Source organism: Panicum virgatum, chromosome 3K (genome assembly GCF_016808335.1).
Source record: "Panicum virgatum strain AP13 chromosome 3K, P.virgatum_v5, whole genome shotgun sequence".
In the NCBI taxonomy this organism is placed as follows: Eukaryota; Viridiplantae; Streptophyta; class Magnoliopsida; order Poales; family Poaceae; genus Panicum; species Panicum virgatum.
In genome coordinates, this window is record NC_053138.1 from 29,057,497 (window position 1) to 29,077,288 (window position 19,792).

The following is a 19,792-nucleotide window of genomic DNA, read 5'->3' on the forward strand; positions in this document are numbered from 1 at the left end:
TCGTTGGTTGCACGAAGCAGGTGGACCTCACAACCTGCGTGACGTGCTGGCCCTTCACAGGGGCAGACCTAGTATTGATGCATGGTATTCAGCTGAATATCTAAAATCTTTTATACATACATATAACATATATATATATTAGAAAAATACAAAATAACATCACAAAACAGATTCCTAATCTGATATTGCCTCTTGGGCTTAAATAGCTTACTTCTCAATCTCATTTTAGTATTTAATTATATGCTGTCAATTTTTTTATTTTTTTTAAAAAAAATTGAATACCCAGACCCGAGCCCGCCCGTGGTCCACCATTTATCTACGCTCTTCCAAATGTACAAACGACGTGCACCACGTGGACTGCATAGAATTAACCCATTTGTATAGATATGATAATGTGTTAGTCAAAACATAATAAATTTATTCAAAGTAACAACTCACGTAATGCTTTTGTCATGGAATATTAATACAATTTATCTTGGATCGTTATCGCCATTGGTATGAAACATCTTTGTGGTTGTTACATGGAAATCAAAGTTCTTATTGCTCCCTTCGTACATGTATACGTGGTCTCCATGATGGCATGCAATGCATGCATACTTTGAATTAAATTTCTTATATTTTAAAAATGACAGGAGTACGTAATTTAAAAGTGTATATTCCCTCCGTACCAGTAAAGGACGTCGTTTAGGACAAGATTTGAGTCAAACCTTGGAAATATAAATCATGAATAACTCTCAAGTTGTTGAGTTTAAAAATATAAAAATTATATAAATAGATTTATTTTGAAAAATATTTTAAAAGTATACATATATCACTTTTCGATAAATATTTTTATAGAAATAAAAAGTCAAAGTTGTGTTTTGAAGATGTAGTATTTTGAAGACTGCGTCGCAGTCCAAAACGACTTCCTTTACTAGTACGAGGGAGTATATGGGTACATTGATTACTTTTCAGAAAGGTAACCGTGGATAATTTAGATGTGAATTTATAAGGTTATTAATATTATATTATTTTTAATGAATAATGACACATGGGTAATTCAGACACAGATTTACGGTATTTCTTTAGATTATTTTTCAGTTTAAAAAAACTCTAAAATTCTCTATTTTGGTATATCTCGTGAGGAAATCGTCGAGGCTTCAAAATTGTAATGGTAATAAGATACTAATGATTGGTGAGATCAAGGATGACTATTAACAAAATATTGAAGATTACAACAAACATCTCAGAGAAAGTCATCTATGAATCCATGCATGATTTGCTCATAAATACATGATCAACGAGATCACCTCTTTGTCAATCTGGGCATAGTTTAACTGCTCTGATGATGGGTGCCCGTTAAACTGAAAAAAAAAGTATCTAAGCACCTACCTGCCATCATACCCAATTACCCCTCGACCATTGTTTCTGTGCTCATCTGTAGCAGGGACGGATGGTTAAAACCTGGGAGGTGGTCCCAAATGCCAGATGACTTAACTGGTGCCTGTGGTGACATCTAAGATGATTCCGTGCCATAGTCAAGCATTTCTTTTATGTTTAGCTTGATTGAAGGTCCCATGGATGAGCACAAGTACGCCGTTTTCCAGTATATCCCCTTAGCACCAGATGGCTTGTTCCTCTCAACAGAGCGCTGTCAATGGGGATGGCAAGATGTATGTCAACAAAGATCCTCAGTAACATGAGCAGAGATAAATGTTTATAGGAACAGATATCTTACCACAACAGCCATGAAGTTAGCGATAAGATCTTCTTCAGGAAAGTCAACCTTGCCGAATGGAATATGGACAATCCCTGTTTTGTCAACTCTGTATTCAACTTTCCCCTTCTTGAACTCTTCTATAGCCTGGAACCATTCTCACAATTAGCATAATCTACTTCATTCAGCTCCAATGACAATTACGGCTACAAGCACAGGATTAAAATGCTTCAATTTTATATGCTACATGATTCAAAGATTGAATAATACTCAACTTACAAAACAAAAGGTCATCTGGACCCTACTTTAACTGTCATTTTTGTGGTCAATCTATTATTGTAGCGATAACAGTACCATTTGGCCAATCCAGAATTTCCAGACACTTTACATAATGATGTGTGCACTTAGAAATGTTTGATTTGCACACAAGCTAGCATGGCTTATATTGTCGGTCTGAGGGAGGGAGGGTAAAGGTATTGCATAGGAATGTCTGATTAGAAATTTAGGATGCCACCAAAAGTTTAAGTCATAACTTACTATCAAGAAAATTATGATCTAGAACTAGCACCATCACGGAACCAAGGACTTTACACTGACAAGGTTTGCTGTCCGTTGTGGATAGTTCACTATGAGCATGCGTCAGAAGTTCAGAACCACAATATGTATCAAGGTCAGATTTGCCCTGTTACTGTATCAATTGCCGAAGCATTTACAGTCTGCAAGGGTGGACACGGAAGCACTTCACAAACTCAATATGAAACGCATTCCATTTTCCAAAGGAATAACTAGATAGATAGTCATAATAATTTTGAGTTTTTGGTACTTTGAGCCTTGATTCTGAAATAAACTGAACAGTCAACACTGGAAAAGATTTGATGTCATAGTCGATCAATCAATCAACTGCCTCAATACTTTTGCTAATTATTGTAGTCAATGTGTTTTTTGTGTTCCATTAGCAAGGTGATCTGTGGAGTCAGGAGTTCATTCATATTATCACCAGTTTACTACCATAAACCAACAGCGCTCCATATACTCCAACATCTGTATCATATAATTTCCTCCAATTTGATCGGTAAATCCAACTTTTTCAGCTTTCTAAACTTTTGTTAGGAACAATTAAACAAGAACCTCAAGATAATACCATGCCTGAGCCTTCAATTATTGAGATACAGGAACGAAAAACAACTGACAAAGGTAGGAAGGTTAATATGATGATATCTGAATCCTTAAAGTGCAGCTTAGTACTACAATGCCACAAACTTTTCAATCTTGTCACAGTGCCCAGACAAAGTAAGAAACAAATGATTTACAAGCAATATTGATGGAAAGTCAGGGGAAAACAATCTTTATGACTTCCTCAATACCTGAGTAATGTTCGGAGAAACAGTGCCAGCTTTTGGGTTAGGCATCAGTCCTCTTGGTCCTAGAATCTTACCCAAGCCAGCAACCTGAAAAGTACATTGAAATAAGTCAGCTTGATGAACATTGGAAGTTTCAATGAGAATATATACAGAGTTTTGAACATTTAATTTAGGCCTAACTTTCAAACAATGAAACATCCCAATATGTATTCCTGTATTAAAAATTGGATAGTTATAGCTAATCCATTTTACCTGACCAAAAGAATATTTTTAACAGTTTACATGGCAAGACATCAAGATATAGATAACCAAAACTAAATATTTCATTCAAATTTTTGCGTCTGCCTCCAATATGAAACTGAAATAAAGGCAGAACTGTTTCAGGGATAGGGAAAGGAAACAGAAAAAATAGAAAACAAAAATGTCTGGCCAAACAATGTTTCAGTATATTCTTCCTAGAAGTGTTCATAATGTGTAAATTTTAGAGTGCCAGGCCATGATAACTATTTGGTCGAACCTCAGCTACATGATTAATGAAATTGGAAGGGGATAGTTTATCTTCACCAAGAAAGCAAATATTTCAATCATGAATGCCACAGCTAGAACTACTTCATAGTTCATACCTTTGGCATCATATCAGGTGATGCAATCAATTTGTTAAAGTCCATAAACCCTCCTTTTATTTGTTCGATCAAGTCATCTCCACCAACTATATCAGCTCCAGCAGCTCTAGCTTCATCTATCTTCTCACCTGTAAGGAAAACAAACAATTATTAATGCATAATGGTAACAATTATTTGAACTACTTACGTGCCTCCAACTTTATGATCATAACAAGAAAAGCATGAGTATGCGACATGAAGGAGTGTGAAAGAAAAGTTTCAGTCATTCAACAAGGATATGCTCCATGGCCAGCACAAAATATAGCACCAAAGCCATGCATATTGCCAAGTAACTTATGAATATGAAGAAGACATCATGAAATAACAAATGGATCGGAATTTCCTTCTGGCAGGTTCTCAAAGACAACTAGTTTTATCCAACAAATTGATGTGATCTAATAGCTTAGTCCTTAATACCAGTAAACAATAGTATGCAGGACAAGCATGTTTCCGATTAAACCAATATGCACCCATGAGGAACAATATATTATCAAGCAGCACTATTACACATATGGCCGATCACACAGTGATCCAATTTGCCGAGGCACCATAAGCCGCCTTGTGTGAGGCCCGCAATCTAAACGCCATTTTCAGTCACCACCCACCTTGTGTGAGGACCGCAATCTTCACCGACTGGCCTGTTCCCTTGGGCAAATTCACCTGTCCTCACCAAGAGCGACACAGAATCGAAATCAGCGAACGCAACAGGACGCAATCGAACAGAACGGAACACAGAAAAGAAGAAGCAGTACCGTGGCGCGGAGCTGCTGATCGTTGTACTTGGGGTCGAGGTTCATGCGGAAGTGCGCCTCGGCCGACTCTTTAAATTTCGCGCTGGCCATCTGCTTCATCAGCGAGATGGCGGTGGGCACGTCGTACTCCTTCTTGCTCTCCCTCAGCTTCTGTATCTCGAGGAACCTTTTCGACCGCGTCTGCGCACCCTCAGAAACCAGCACCGCGTCACCGACCATACAAATCGCGCAAACAATACAATAGGGAACCATAGGCGAGAAGGGAGGGGTCGGATGGCGTGCTCACGCGGTCGTGCTTGAGCGGCAGGGCGGCCTTGCCGGTGCGCGGGCGCGTGGGGGGCGTGAACGCGGAGCCGCGGCCGCCCTCGTACCCGTCGTCCTCATCCTCGTCGACGTACAGGCCGCGCTGGTCGGCCTCGGCCTCCTCCTCCTCGAGCACGGCCCCCTGCGGGTCGGCGACGGCGGCGGCCGCGGGGCGGCGGAACGAGAGGAGCAGCCGCGGGTAGGCGCGCAGCGTCGGCACGGAGGAGGGGAACAGCAGCGCGTTGGGCGTGGCCGGCGCCGTGCTGGCAGCCGGCGCGAGGAGCGAGGAGGAGGCGGAGGCCGCCGCGGCCGTGGCCATGGTGGTGGAGGTGGGGGAGGAGCGGGAGCGCGGAGGCGGAGCAGATAAGAGGGTGCGGAGGGATAGAAAGAGGAGCCGAAGTGGCAACGCGCGCGGGTTATAGCCGATGATGGGGTGGCGCCCGGCCTCGGCGTTTCACCGGATAGGGCTCTGGGCGTGGCGGTCGCGGGCAGGGGGTGACGGGAGCGACGCGTGATTTTGGCTCCCGGTTACGGTGATCCGGCTCGCATTTGGCCCGACGCGGGCGGGCGGGTTCGTGCCCGCGCGGTGGGCGGGCGTGGCGAAACGCAGTTGGATTTGGCTGGGCCGAGACCAGTGTTTTCCTTTCCTTACCGATCGGTAACCGCCGGTTACCGCCGATTTTTACCGATATCGCTACTAGGCGGCAACCCATACCGGCGGTAAATTTCGAAAAATTTCGCCCGAATTTAAATTTTCAAAAATATTTGAAATAAAAAAGGAAAAAATATGGTAAGAAAGTAGAGATGACATACATCATTCTAATATAGAACATGTTCAAATATTTGACTGTTTGGGCACTCAAAAAAATAAAAAAATTTAGGACCGGTAATCCCGAGCGGTATCCTCTAATCCCGAGCGGTATTCGGCGTTTTCCGAGCGGAAATCGGCGCGTTTGGACCGAAAACCACTGCATTGTGAGTATTTCTTGAATTTACATTGATTTTTAGATGTTTGTTGTGTAGCTATATTCAAAAACATGTGTTCATATTAGCTATATAGATCCATTTGTTCATGGTAGTTGGATGTTAATTTGTTCATTTTAGCTATATGTATATATGTGTGTTCATATTTCAAATATGTACATATATTTTCATTTGTTCATTTGGACCGGAAACCACTACTATGTATTATATATATTGACGATGATGGTTTGTGAGGACTATGGTTGTGATGATTTGCATGGACTATTGTTGTGATGATCTATATGGACTATGGATGTGAATTTCTATTTTTATAGATATGAACTTCTATTCTATGTATGTGTAAATGTTATATAATTGTTTGATATATACCATCAGTAATGATATTTACAAAATTACGGTGAAATGCTGCCAAAATTTTTAATTTTCCAAAGTCATACGGTGTTTACCGGTTAAAAACGACGGTTACCGGTCGGTAAACATCGATTACCGGTCGGTAAACAACGGTTACCGGTTTTTTGAATTTGAATTGTCATTTCGAGCGGTTTCTAGCGGTTTTCGGCGATTTACCGCCGGTTTACCGATACCGCTAGTTGGCGAAAATCGCTTTACCGTCGATAAGGTGAACCCTGGCTGAGACGCGTGCCGGTGTTTCGGGGGGTGGAAGAGGTGAACCCTGGCTGAGACGCGTGCCGGTGTTTCGGGGGGTGGAAGAGGGAGGGAGGGGGCGCCTGATTTGGGTCGGGCCCGACCCGAGCGCCGTGCCGAGGCGCGCGGGGCCGCCGGGACAGGTGTGTGGCCGCGGCTGCCGTGTGGGGGTCGCCGAGCGGCAGCGGCGAGGTGAGTGGCTGCGAGTGCGAGGCTGCGAGCTGTGGGAACAAGCCGGTCCTGCTGCAGCTTCTAGAGCTCTGGTAGCACGAACACGGGTTCTCTTGCAAGTCCCAAAAGACCGTATTTGTAGCGTATAAATTTTGTCGCATAAAGACTGTTATTGTAGGAAGTTTTTATTTTACGTGAGATCCATATATGGCACTCATGACTACATTGTTTCATAGGCTGATTATTTAGGGCCTATTTGGCAGGGCTCCGGCTCTTCCAAAAACAGCTCCGACTCCTCAGATTGAGCGGCTTCTCTGGTGGAGTTTGAGCCGTTTTAGAAAATGTTTGGCAAAACAGTTTCACTTGTTAGATTGATGTGTAAGCCGCGTGAAGCCACGATTTCATGGCTTCACCTTGCCTGTGTAAGCCGCCGATGGCTTCAGGACCGGCTTCACACGTGAAGCCGGTTACAAAACAAACGTTTGGGAGGGCTTCACCTGGAGCCGCTCGTGAAGCCGCTCCAGAAGCCCTACCAAACGGGGTCTTAGTACCACGTGTGGCTCTCATGATCACAAGTTTTATAATATTACTTGTATTATAATAATTACAAAATTGTACAATAATATTGTCAGACTATCTTTTTTAAAGATATTTATGTAATTTCTCACTATTCATTGGTTTCACCACTTAGTCGTTAGTCCTACAACTATGCGGTTTCTGGGACGGAGGGGTACTCCTTTTCAGGACTTGTACTGCACTAAAACCGACAGCATGACAGGTGATTTTTTTTTCATCCCTCGGTAGATTTTGTGGTTTCTTTTTTTAATTTTTTTACATGACAGGTGATCTTCTTTTCATCCCTCGGTAGATTTTTGGTTTCTTTTTTTTTTGCATAGCACTACATTGTCATTTAAGGGAAGCAAGAGTGTTCGATTCCAAATTACAGACCGATATTACAAAAAGAAAAACAAATAAGCATTCAAACTCAACAGAAACTGAACTAAACATCGATAAAAAAGGGGGTAATGCTGGGCTTCCACAGGCCACCGTGCGCGTTCGCAGCGCAGACTTGATTTCCTGCAGGATCTGGCTCGGTTGCATACTACGTAGTTGATGATTGGAAGATGCGCTTGTTCCTCCCTTTAGGTTCCAAGCCACGTACATCAGAAGAACCGCCTTCACTTTTCTCACCTTCCTGTCGTTTGATACCACTGGTAGGTTCCGCCAACCTTCCATGTTCAGATGTTGCTCCGGGACCTGCACCATTCCTTCAGCCCAAGCACTTGCTCTTGTCGAGACATCTCGTGCAAAGGGACATTGGAGGATTTTGTGGTTCAATAATGGGATGATCCGTGGTCGTTTTTCTGGTGTAGGTTGTGCGCCCTTCAGTTCATCCACCGTTTCGTGTGGATGCTAAGCGATTGCTGGCGTGCCAACTGGGCTTTCAAGACAACGACCCCCCTCCGGAGATAACTCTGATAGGATAAGACGCGGCACGGCCGGAGCACGAAGCGTTCGCGAGCGCTGCGCGGAGTTGGCCGCCATGGTGCGGTGCGGTCGCTCCATCTCCATCTCCATCTCCATCTGCCCCGCCGGATCGACAGACTCAGCGTCCAGCAACAGCTAGTATCGATGGGTCGTCACTTAGTTTGTTTTCTAGGCTTTGTGACTGCGTGGTTCTGAGCTTGACTTTGCTAGAAGAGAGGTGCTCCGTGGGTTAAGCTGGGATACTGACCACGATTCTTGCCACAAAATTTTGTCATCTCCCATCCAACTCGCCTCTCGTCGTTATTCCGATCTCTCAAAGACCTATCTAGGCAAACGGGATCATGACTGGGCCCGGCGCATCACCCTGTCCCCGCTTGTACTATATATTTTGCTAAACTCATGAGCAGGATCCTCATTTCACCCTGCTAATGGTTTGAAAACCAAACTAAAACCACACCAAACTATTTTATTATTAATATACTTTAGAAACCAAACTAACTCCATCTACTTACTATTCTACTCAAACCAACCCAAACTATATTTGCTCTCTTCCTCCAAAGCAAACCAAACTAATAGTTTCAACCCAAACAAACCGGTTTCAAATTACTACATCAAATTCTCTCCAACTAGTTTAGTGACTCCGCTCTTGACGTGGGGTCCACATATAGTTCAAGCTACACTGCTCTGCACAGAGTAGCTGCCAGTCATACTGAGTTATCTCCAAAAAATTTCAGTAAATTACGATAAAATTTTATAATGTGAACGCGATGTTTTATTTCTAGAATTCGACTCTTGACCACTACTACAGAATAGGCCTTTGTTCCAGGGCATTTGTCCCGGCAGCCTTTGGGCCCGGGACAATAGGTGGCTTTTGTCCCGGGTCCAACGGCTAGCCGGGCCAGCGGGGGGACATGGGCCTTTTGTCCCGGTTGGAGGCACCAACCGGGACAAAAGGGTGGTCTTTTATCCCGGTTGGTGGCTCTAACCGGGACAAAAGGCCCGCGCAGCCGGTGGCTTTTGTTCCGGGTCCAACGGCTAGCCGGGCCAGCGGGGGGGGGGGGGGGGGGGAGGGGGGGACATGGGCCTTTTGTCCCGGTTGGAGCCACCAACCGGGATAAAAGGCCCCCCTTTTGTCCCGGTTGGTGTCTCCAACCGGGACAAAAGGTCTTGGCCCCCTTATCCCCTTCCCTCTCCCCCCGCCCGAGCCTTTCAGCTCACTTATTTCTTGCTGTTCTTGGCTCGGGAGAGAGGAGTTCTTGCTCATTTCTTCACCACATTTGTGAAGATCTTTGATTCCCCGTCCATCTATCGGCGCTAAAAGTTTGGGGTTTGTTTTTCTCTTCTTCCTTGGCTTGTATAGCTCATTTCATGCTTTAAAAATAGAGAAAATGTGTAGCTAGCTCATTTCTTGGACATTTAGCTAGATTGCATAAGTAGGTGTGATTTTCTTTTAGATTTAGATGAGTATGTGGATAGTAGAAATTTTTAGAATGAGTGTAGACACTTCATATGATGTACTTGTATATATGACCATATTGTGGATAGTTGATTTTTGTATTCATGAATGAATTAATGAAATGAGTATATTAGAATTTTTTGTATTATGAATGGATTATTTTGACACTCTAGTGATGTATTTATTCAGGCTCACATTGAAACCATCTAGAAGCTAAAAAATCTTTATTTTGAAACAAGTATACGTCGTTAATCTCTATCCAACGGTGATGGCACTACCTTTCGGGGATACACGATGCGCTATAAGGACGTCGCGAATCGGTTGGTCGCATCACCAGCACTTCCGATTGATAAGAAGACAGCATTTGACGTAGTCAGCATGGCCGTTGTTGTACTGAGAGCATATCAACGAGCATGCTGCCTGTGCCAAGTGTTGTGCATATTAATCGTAAATGTTGGTGCTGCGACTGGCTGATTGGTGACATCATTGTACCGCACCGTGTCCCCCCGAAAGGCAGTGTCATCACCGCAGGGTTGAGGTTACTGACATATACATTTTCAGAAATAAATGTTTATTTTTCTTCTAGAGGGTTTCTGGATATTGAAAAGAGTGTACTCCTGGAACTGAATGGTATCAAAGTAATTAGAAGTTATAGAGATTTCTTTCAATTAATTAGAGATTTCTTTCAATTAATGATACATTTCGTCTTTTTTATATGATTTCATTGTTAATTGCAAGAGTTATTAATCTGATCATTGTAATTGTAATAGTAAATAATTTTTGCATTGTAATGGTAAGAATTTATAATTTTGTGGAAAATAAAGGTATTTTTTCAGTAAAATATGGCTTCAGCAGCTGGAGGGAGTGGCGCCGGTGGGGGTGATCATTGTCCTTCTGGAGAGAAGGGCACAACTCGAGTAGGTCGTCGGTCCAAAAAACCTAGTGCTTTTCATAGGGCAGCGCTCCGTTATTTCAAAAAATAATATAGAGAATGCATGGCAAGGGGCGAGGAACCTCCGTTTGATCTTGAGGATTTATTGCGGCGTTACGGTTCGTCACTACCAAACTCGGAGGTTTCAGCTTCGCCATCTTCTTCTGCGCCAGCAAGAAATCCGTTAGAGCATTCTGCGTTCCTACGCAAGGACGGTTGAAAACCTATGTGTTGTTGTTTGAATTTTTATGTTTCATGTATAGTACTCCTTTGTTAAGTTCTGTAATGGATTAAGTACTCCTTTTAATTAATCAAGATGTATGATGGATATTGCATATCTTTTAATTATTCATGTTATGTTACATTTAGTTTAATTTAGGTTTGATATATTTTATTTATTCGATACGTGTAAAGAATTCAAATCGATTTATTTAAAATGCAGATGGACCGGCGATGGATGTACAATGCTGACCGACGTTCGATGACCGATAATTTGAATCACTTTGTTACTTGCCTATAATTGTTCTAATCATGCACAAGGTTTGGAAACAATTCGCTAAAAATCATCCAGACAAATTTGACAAGGAATCGAAGATCAAGACAGATTTTGCGGTACGCACTTGGATGATTAATTGCACGATTCATTAGTTTTATTATATATTCATGTAAATACCTGATAATTTCTTCTCTCTTAAAGTGTATGAGGCAGAAACAAGTCACTAATTTATGCGCATACTATGTATGCGAGAACATCCATGGTCTGGTAGGTCCTCCAAAGGGCAGGACAGATTGGGAGGAGGAAGTAAGTAAAAAACTTGTTAATATTTGAACTCGTATTTTAATTAGTCGAAGTTAATTATCCCCTTTTTCCATAGGTCGAGGAGATGCGCGATAAACTCATACCGGAGGAAAAGATTATGGCGATTCAAGAACAATTGTCCGGATTTATTGTTGAGCAAGTCATCGATCCAAAAGGCGAATTCTACTATGATGGACTATCTAATATTGACAATCGCAGCAAATATGATAATATACGCGTATATATGTAATTAAGAACGAATATACTTATGTAAATATATATGTGTGTGTATATATTAAATTTCTATTTATGAGTATGTATGTATTATATATATATAAGCACTCCAATAATATATATGTGTATATATATATATTTATATAATATTATCCTAGACATTTTCATATGTAAAGGAATTCACATGTATAGATATGTGTATATATATATATAAGTGAATTAATTTATATATGAAAACTATCTAGGACAAATATTATATAAGTAACTATATATATATGTATATATTAGTGGAGATCATACACACTGAATTCCAATACATAAGTTTAATTGAAATGCAAAAGTATAATTGAAATAGAAAAAGAATTGAGAAAATGAAAACAGGAAAAAAGAGACCTTTTGTCCCGGTTGGTGTGCGCCAGCCACGTGGCGCTGGCAGCACCTTTTGTCCCGGTTGCCAGACCCGGGACAAAAGGACCCTCCCTTTTGTCCCGGCCTGGCGTTCCCGGTTGGGAAACCGGGACAACAAAGGTTTCCCAACCGGGACAAATTAGCCTTTCTGTAGTAGTGGACGTGGGACCCACGTGTAGTTCTAGTCACACTGCTTTGCATAGAGTAGCTGCCAGTTATACTGAGTCACCTCCAACAAGTTTCGGTCAATTTCGATAATAAAATTTTATAGTGTGAACGCGAGATTTTATTTTTAGGGTTCGGCTTTTGACATAGGACCTCAATTAACAAAGAAAATGCAGTGTTGGGGACACCACCTTCGGACCGGTCGCCGAAGGTGTGCGAAGACAGGACGGCATGTACACCGAAGCCAACGCCAGGAGCGAACGAAGAGGATGTCCGTCTTCGCTAGTCTTCGGGTCGGAAGCCGAAGATACGCGAAGACCGGAGACGCAAGCTTCATAGCGGAGAGTGAGCAATGGGCCCCATGGCCTTCGTCGAGCAGACCGAAGAGGATTGTCTGGAGTTGCGGGCCCGTCTGAGCTGTAGCGCACTCAAGTTGTATTAGGAAAATTACGTGTATATCCAGAAATATTTCGGGAATATGACCATTGTAAGGGAACCAAAGAGTAATTGTACTTGGGAGGCGAAACGCCACCTATAAATACCCCTGTAATGTTCATTGATGGGACAGATAGGAATAGAGACAGAACATTTCCCTTCTTGATTGGCGTGCTTTTCAGTTACTGTTGTTGTGTTTGCCCGTTCCGAAGACACTCTCCACCAATAGTTTGGCGCCCACCCATCGGTTCGATACACCACATGGCGGTGACGAAGAAGAGAGGAACCACCGGAGCCACTTCGGAGGACACGACGACGACGACGACAACGCCTTCGCAAGACGAAGCGGCGGCAACATAGGCAAATGGGGCCAACAGCGACGGCGTCTCCGTCGACACCGTCGCAAAAGGCCAGCTTGAAGTCAACCTTCTGGACATCGGCGTCTCAGCCGAAGACATCACGACGATGCGTCGCATCGACGCACAAATCGAAGAGGCACGAAGGGCTCTGCAGCAGGCCTTGGAAGAAGAGCCTTCGGAGTGACAGATCATAACAAGAGCGAAGGGGAAGGAGACCATGCTCACCGAAGAAGAGCATCAAGAACAGTACAACAAGTTGAGGAAGGAGAAGCTTCGCTGCAAGGCGCTACAGGAGAAGCTCCGTGCACAACAGCTGCAGCTCGAGAAATTGCAGGCACCACCACCACCACCGCAGAAGGAGATGATTGTGGTCAACCCGCGACAACATGAACCACCAAGAGTTCTCCCAAGGCTTATACCGATTGAAGAGATCTCCGACCGTTCCGAGTCAGACGGCGAAGAACATTACCGAAGAAGGCACCAGCGGATATCACCACTATCCGAAGAACTGGAGGAGGTACAGTGGCCTCATCGCCTCAACCCAGCAATACTGCCGCAGTTCGATGGGGAGTCAGATCCCGAAGAGTTCCTCCTCAAATACGATGCCACCATAGAAGCATCAGGAGGAGGCACCGCATGCAAAGCGAATGCACTCGTCCTCGCATTAAAAGGCTTGGCACAACGATAGTATGCAAACATACCACCAGGAACCATTTTGTTGTGGAAGCAGCTTCGCTTCGAGTTGTGTGCAAGTTTCCGAGCCGTGAGGCCCGACGTAGTCACATCATGTGATTTTCACGATCTGAGACAAGGAAGCATGACCCTACAAGAATATCTTCAGAGCATCATGAAGCTTCGCGCAAGAGCACCGAATGTTGCTGACCAAAGCATCATCGATTCAGTGGTGAAGGGGATCAATCTGGGACCATGCGAAGAGTACATATCCCAGCGAAGCCGAAGACAGTGACTAAGCTATTCGAGATAATGCAAGAGTATTGCATATCCGACCGAGCGAAGAGAAGAAGGCTTGAGGAGAAGAATGAACAGAAGAAGCCACGAAGCGGCGAGAGGCCTCACTCAAAACCGTGGCATGCCGAGGAGGCGAAGCACAAAAGAACAGTAAACAATGTTTCCGAAGAAGAACCCCGAGAGTCAAAGCACCATCACCGGGGGAAGGGAGAGAGGGACCGCCACGAAGAAAGGTCCAGCCATGATGATCGCCGCCATCGCGAAGAGTGGCACCAGAAAAATCGAAGAGATAACGGTGGCCGAAGAGAGAGAACCCCTTTTTGTTATTTCCATGGCAAGGACAAAGGCCATTGGACAAACGAGTGCCCCTTCGCCATTGAGAGGAAAGAAGAGTTCGATCGACTCAATTCCCAACCGGCGAAGCCAGTTAATCACACCTCGCAGTTGCCACCACAGTCTTCGGTAACGGCAACCACTTGGCCTCCTACGCCGAATTGGCCGGTGTCATACCCGATCTACAACTACAACCCACTGCCATACATGCACCAGGCAACACCTCCGCAACAGCCAGTACAAATGCTACCCCCTCCGCCTTACAGTCAAACATGGTCGAGGAGCTCCACGCCACAGTCTTATGACACAGCAAGTCTACCCCCGCCTCCAAAGCTCGAGCCGGGGCAAATACCAGAGAGATCAAGCGATGGACCCTCCGGCAGCAGGGTCAACATCATCAATGCCATCTCCGGAGGATCCAACGAACCAGTACTTGAGACGAAGATGCAACGCAAAGAATACTTCAAAACTGTCTCTCATGTCAGCGAGGGCAAATGTTTCCGAACAACTTGGTCGCATGTCCCGATATCCTTCACACAAGTAGATCTTCGGCTGCAACACTACCCGCATAATGACCCCCTCGTCATCAGGGCCAACATCGGCAAGAATTCAGTGCACTTCGCAGGAAATGATGTAGGGAGAATCTTGGTGGATAATGGGAGCTCCGCAGACATCCTCGTATGGCAGTGCTTCGTCAAAATGGGTTTCACAGAAAAAGCCTTGCATAAGTCACAATATCCGCTCATTGGCTTCGGAGGCAAGAGAATCGAAGCTCTTGGCAAGATAGATCTCAATGTCACATTTGGCGAAGGAGCAGCACAAAGAACTGAAGCAATAACCTTCGATGTGGTTGACATCAACTACCCCTACAACGCCATCTTCGGCCGCAACACCTTGGTCAAATTTGCAGCAGTAATTCATCAGTCATATCTATGCATGAAACTGCCTTCGACCGGAGGAATTATTACAGTCTTCGGCAACCAGGAAGAAGCAAGGAGATGCGAAGACAATGCATCAACCGCAAACAAGAATGTCCATGTCATTGAAACACAGGATGAGGACACCGATGCTGCAAACAGCGAAGAGCCAGAGGAGTCAGGAGGAGTATCTCCGGCGGAACACACGAAGAAGGTGCCTTTATGCCAAGATGTGCCTGACCGAATGGTAATCATCAGAAAAGGGCTCGAAGAGGCCGAAGAAGCCAGACTCATACAGTTCCTCCGTAACAATCAAGATGTGGTCGCTTGGTCCTCTTCGGATCTGCGAGGAGTCAGTCAGGCGGTCATCGAGCATGAGCTCAGGGTAAACCCGAAGGGGAAGCCAGTAAAGCAGGGACAAAGAACAATGTCCGAAGAAAGGCAGAAAGCGGCTCAGGACGAAGTACAAAAATTACTAGACGCGGGCGTTTTTAGGGAAGGAATGATTTGGGTGACAGAAACCAGAGAGTTTGGATGATATGAGAATGTTGCAAGTATTCTAGGCGAATCTGGAACTTCTGGGTTGTGAAAACCGGAACTTCTGGGTTTAGCCCAGAAACCCTAGGTTATAGTTTTGCATAAATCATCCATGAAAACTTGAATCTGACATATGGAGCAGCATCTAGGATCTAAATGTAGGTGTTCTGCCAAAGGAATCGAAGAGATCAATCCTAGATAAAGAGATTGGGCAAGAACATCATTTTTGTACTTTGACTCATGGTGGAAGGATTTGAAATCAAATTCGGAAGGGGGATCCGGAATCTCCGAAGGATGGGGAATCCAATGCACCCCTTGACCTTGAAATCCCACAGTCAAAACCCCAAATCGCCTCACAAAAATGGAGAGAAGAGTGAGGGACGGCGGTGAGGAAAGTTAGGGTTTGAGGTGCTGTCCAACGAGTATATATATAAAAATGCAGAGTCTGTAGGAAGTTCCGACGAGGAGGTAGAAAGTTCCGACGAAAATTAAAATAGCGGCCGAGGACCCTCGGTAGGAAGTATGAAGAAACTTCCAGTGGGGGTCGGAAGTTCCGACGATTTCGTAGGAAGTTCCGATGAAAATTGAGCTGTCGGCCGAGAGGGTCTTATCGAAAGTTTGAATAAACTTCCTACACGTGTAGGAAGTTCCGACGACTGCGTTGGAAGTTTCGACAGGAACAAAAATAGCTCAAAAAGATAGAATTTGATAAGAAATGATTTGGAGTTTTTTTGAAAGAATTAGCCTGTAGACATGTTGATAAGGTATAGAATTTCCAATGGTATAGCCCTTGAGATAAGATTTGAATAGATCCTATGGACTTGATAGAGTCTTGTCACTTGTGGTTAGCCAACAATCAAACAAGGATAACTATAACCACAAGGTGACTTGACATGGTCACAAAGACCAAAAACCAAGACAGATTATTCAAAAAGCACACAACTTAGCATACTAGTTAAATTTTTAGAAATTTCTATCCTATGTCACTCAAGCATGCAACAATTCAAGTTTAGTCCCATTTCAGCATATTTGGCTCATACCTTACAAATTAAAGACCACTTTGACACTAAGCCAACTTAGAAGAAGGTATCAACCAAATATCTAAAAGACACACAAAACTTGAAGTTGCTTCATGTAAAATATGCACACACTAGCATGTAAAAGGGCCTAGATGCAAAGCATAAATACTTGACATATGTAAAACATACCTTGGCCCTTTAGATCCCATGTCCTTCACAAAAGAATGATATTATACTTGGCTTGCACATAAACATCATAAATGGCACTTGAAATCTTTTCTTTGATAAGTCATGAAAAGCTCACAAATTCAAGTAGATCTCATTAGTAGCACAAGCCCTAGCTTTATGTTGATGACTCTTGGAATGTGGAAGGCAATGAGTCACCAAGCAATAAAGCCTCATAACATGGACTAAGTTTCTTACGAGACGATGATGCACACATGTATATGGAAGGCAAGTATATGTGCATCTTTTGATCAGTTAAGACCAAGTGAGGAACTTAAGCCATATTATGGAGAGTAGACACACAGAATGATAAACAATCCAATTTTAAGTTTATATACACTTTTTCTTTGTTGGATTGATGACTTTGAAGTCAAGTGGCATACTCGTAGTGAAGCACATCATCCTTGCAATCACATATATACTTGCTATGCACATGAAAACTTGAAAGCAAGGTTAGCAGCAATGACACAAGATATGAAACAAGCTCCCCCTTAATGAGTGCATCAAGGATAGGATTCTTGAGAAATACACTTGTGATCAATTTAGACACTTGAGGAGACTCATTTCACATGTTGGTCAAGTAATAAATAATTAATTGAAAAGCATGAATAAGTCAAGAGTTAGCTCACAGTGCTTTGTTGTGAACATGAACATTACAAAAAAAAACATGTTGTCCACAAAGCCACTGTCTTCTCAAATTTGCCTCAACAGCAGTTTTCTCTGAAAATCCCGAACTTCTTGGTTGTGTAATCCGGAGCTTCTTGGTTTACCAGACTTTCTTGACTGAGTGAATTTGCAGGACTCTTGACCCTTTTAAGTTCTTAATTCATGTAAATTCTCCTGTACAAGCATAACCCCACTAACTCCACCACAGAGTTTGTCAAGAGCATCACATGTCATAATTGCATAAATTTCTTTAATTGATAAAGTGAGCTAAACAATCCTTTTATTTGAGATCACACAAAGCAATCTCAAATATAAGAACATATTTAGCTACAGGGAGAGGTACTTGTTACCAGAGATGCATTGAGATAAATGATATATCCTTTTGAGTTCAACTTCGTAATTTTCTAAATGAACTTTAAGACAATATTGTTTAGATGAAGCTCTTCTTAAGTTTGCCAAGTCTTCAATGCCTCTCCTAGCACCTTGTAACACCCCGTGTGTTAATTATCTTAATTAGGATTGATTGGGAGCTTAACTTGATCATTAGTGCTAATCAGGTACAGTTTATGGGTCCTGATATTTCTTTCCGAAGTCTCCCGAACCGGCCAGCACGTTCCCGTGTTCAAGTCGTCCACGGCATCGTCTCCTCCTCGCTCACTTCCTCGCCTCTCTCTCGCGTGTGCGCCACCATGATCGTCGTGGCCACGAGCCGAGCCGCGCCGCTGCCGCTCAGACCACGCGAGCTCGTGCTTATCCTGTTCAGCGCCCAAGTCCATTTTCTCCTCTCCTTCTCCGACCTCGAGCTCGAGCTGAGCCGGGCCTGAGCAACGCCACCGTGGAGCGCCCCTGCGCCGGCCTTCCCTCGCCGCCCCGCTGCGATTCCTCGCGCCCTAGGCCGCCTCACTTCGCCCCGCACCTGCTCCACTCCTCCTAGAGCTGGGCCGAGCCCTGCTCGCGCGCCATCAGCGCCACGGCCCCCTGCTCGCCATGGAGCTCCACCCTCCGCCCTTTCCCTGACCAAGCCGATCCACCCACGGGCTCCCCCACGCGCCGGTGAAGCTCCCAGGCCCGAGCCTGCCCCGAATCGGCTGCCGGAGCGCTGCCTCCGCCGCCGCAGACCGCCGCCGAGCGCCGGCCGCCGCAGACAGGCCACCTCCGGGCACCTCCTCGCGCTCCAAACCCCTCTACAGGTTCGCGCGGACCTCCTCTTGTTTTCCCCCCTCTTTCCCCTCGCCTCCAGTGAGCATCATCGCCGGAATTGAGCTCCCCGTGCGCTCCTCTGTTCCAAATCACGACCAGGGACCTCGGGCAACAATTGACACAAGTCCAGGGGCCTATCTGCACACACCAAGACTCAGTTGAATAGTGTCGCGCTGGACCTTTTTGAAATTTTTGGCTGAAACTTTGAAAAATCGTAGTAAATCATAGAAAAATCAGAAAAATGCAAACTAAAATTTGTTGGATTCCTTGTTCTAAGATCTACAACTTTACTTACAGGTTGATCTTCAGTTTATAAATAGTTTTTGCTCTATTTTAAATGTTATTTTAGGTGGTTGCAAGCTTTGAAAATGCTTAGTAAATAGTAGAAAAATGGCAAAAAGTTAAAACCAGTTGGGTTAGTTTTGTTTTGGCATGTAGAACTTAGGAAAAATATTTAATATGTTTTTTAATTAATGTTTTTATGATGTATTGATTTAATCATGAGTAATGCTTGTTTTAGATTGTTTATTTAATATCTGCAGTTTTGGATGTTCAAAAATTATGAAATTTTTATGGTAGGCTATTATTGTTATGTGCGTGCTGTGATAAAAAGTGCAAGTTCATTGAGTGCAGTATGACCATGTTTTTGATTTAACTTGTTGATTGCTAAGTAAATAGTTTATAAATAAAATATAAATGCTAAAATAGAAAATATGTTTCCACTACCTTTGTATGATGTTGTGATGTCTTCCCAAAATTCAATATGGCCATGTGCTTACAGAAATTGTTGAGTTTTGCATTTATATTGCTCTCACATGCTTATTTTCAATAAAAGCTTGTTTTGTTAGCGCTAAATTAATTGTAAATCTTGAGCATGCAATATTTATGCAGTAGCCTAGTCTTTGCATGTGTATCTATTTGTAAAGTTTCATGACCATAAGAGGTGCACATTCTTTTAGATATTTAATTGTTTAGCTTATCTTGCTGATATATGTGTGTTACTAAATCATGGCTGCAAGTTAGGTTTTTGCATTGTTTAGTTCCAGCTCTAGTTTTCTTTTATGTTGTTAAGTAAAT

The 19,792-nt window shown here is 43.6% G+C and overlaps 1 protein-coding gene and 1 long non-coding RNA gene across 2 annotated transcripts; both read right to left on the minus strand.

Moving 5' to 3' along the window:
• Window positions 1-1,171: 1,171 nt before the first annotated feature.
• LOC120698848 (50S ribosomal protein L1, chloroplastic-like) lies at window positions 1,172-5,172 on the minus strand. The gene is made up of 7 exons (XM_039982600.1): window positions 4,758-5,172; window positions 4,472-4,651; window positions 4,325-4,379; window positions 3,681-3,808; window positions 3,061-3,144; window positions 1,718-1,843; window positions 1,172-1,630 (listed from the first exon to the last, which is right to left on the minus strand). The coding sequence occupies exons 1-7, from the start codon at window positions 5,091-5,093 to the stop codon at window positions 1,496-1,498; spliced, it is 1,044 nt and encodes a 347-aa protein (XP_039838534.1). The 5' UTR covers window positions 5,094-5,172; the 3' UTR covers window positions 1,172-1,495.
• Window positions 5,173-6,264: 1,092 nt separating this feature from the next.
• LOC120701389 lies at window positions 6,265-18,674 on the minus strand. Its single transcript, XR_005686076.1, has 3 exons — window positions 18,662-18,674; window positions 16,861-16,864; window positions 6,265-6,388 (listed from the first exon to the last, which is right to left on the minus strand). It is a non-coding gene; the product is annotated as an uncharacterized LOC120701389 (long non-coding RNA).
• Window positions 18,675-19,792: the final 1,118 nt, after the last annotated feature.

Bases quoted from the DNA above. Each gene is read 5' to 3' on its own strand.
- LOC120698848 (XM_039982600.1), bottom strand. From the start codon at position 5,093: ATGGCCACGGCCGCGGCGGCCTCCGCCTCCTCCTCGCTCCTCGCGCCG. The intron at 4,652-4,757 runs GTGAGCACGCCA...GAGGGTGCGCAG, and splicing joins TGCCGCTCAAGCACGACCGC to ACGCGGTCGAAAAGGTTCCT. The intron at 3,145-3,680 runs GTATGAACTATG...TGTACTTTTCAG, and splicing joins CACCTGATATGATGCCAAAG to GTTGCTGGCTTGGGTAAGAT.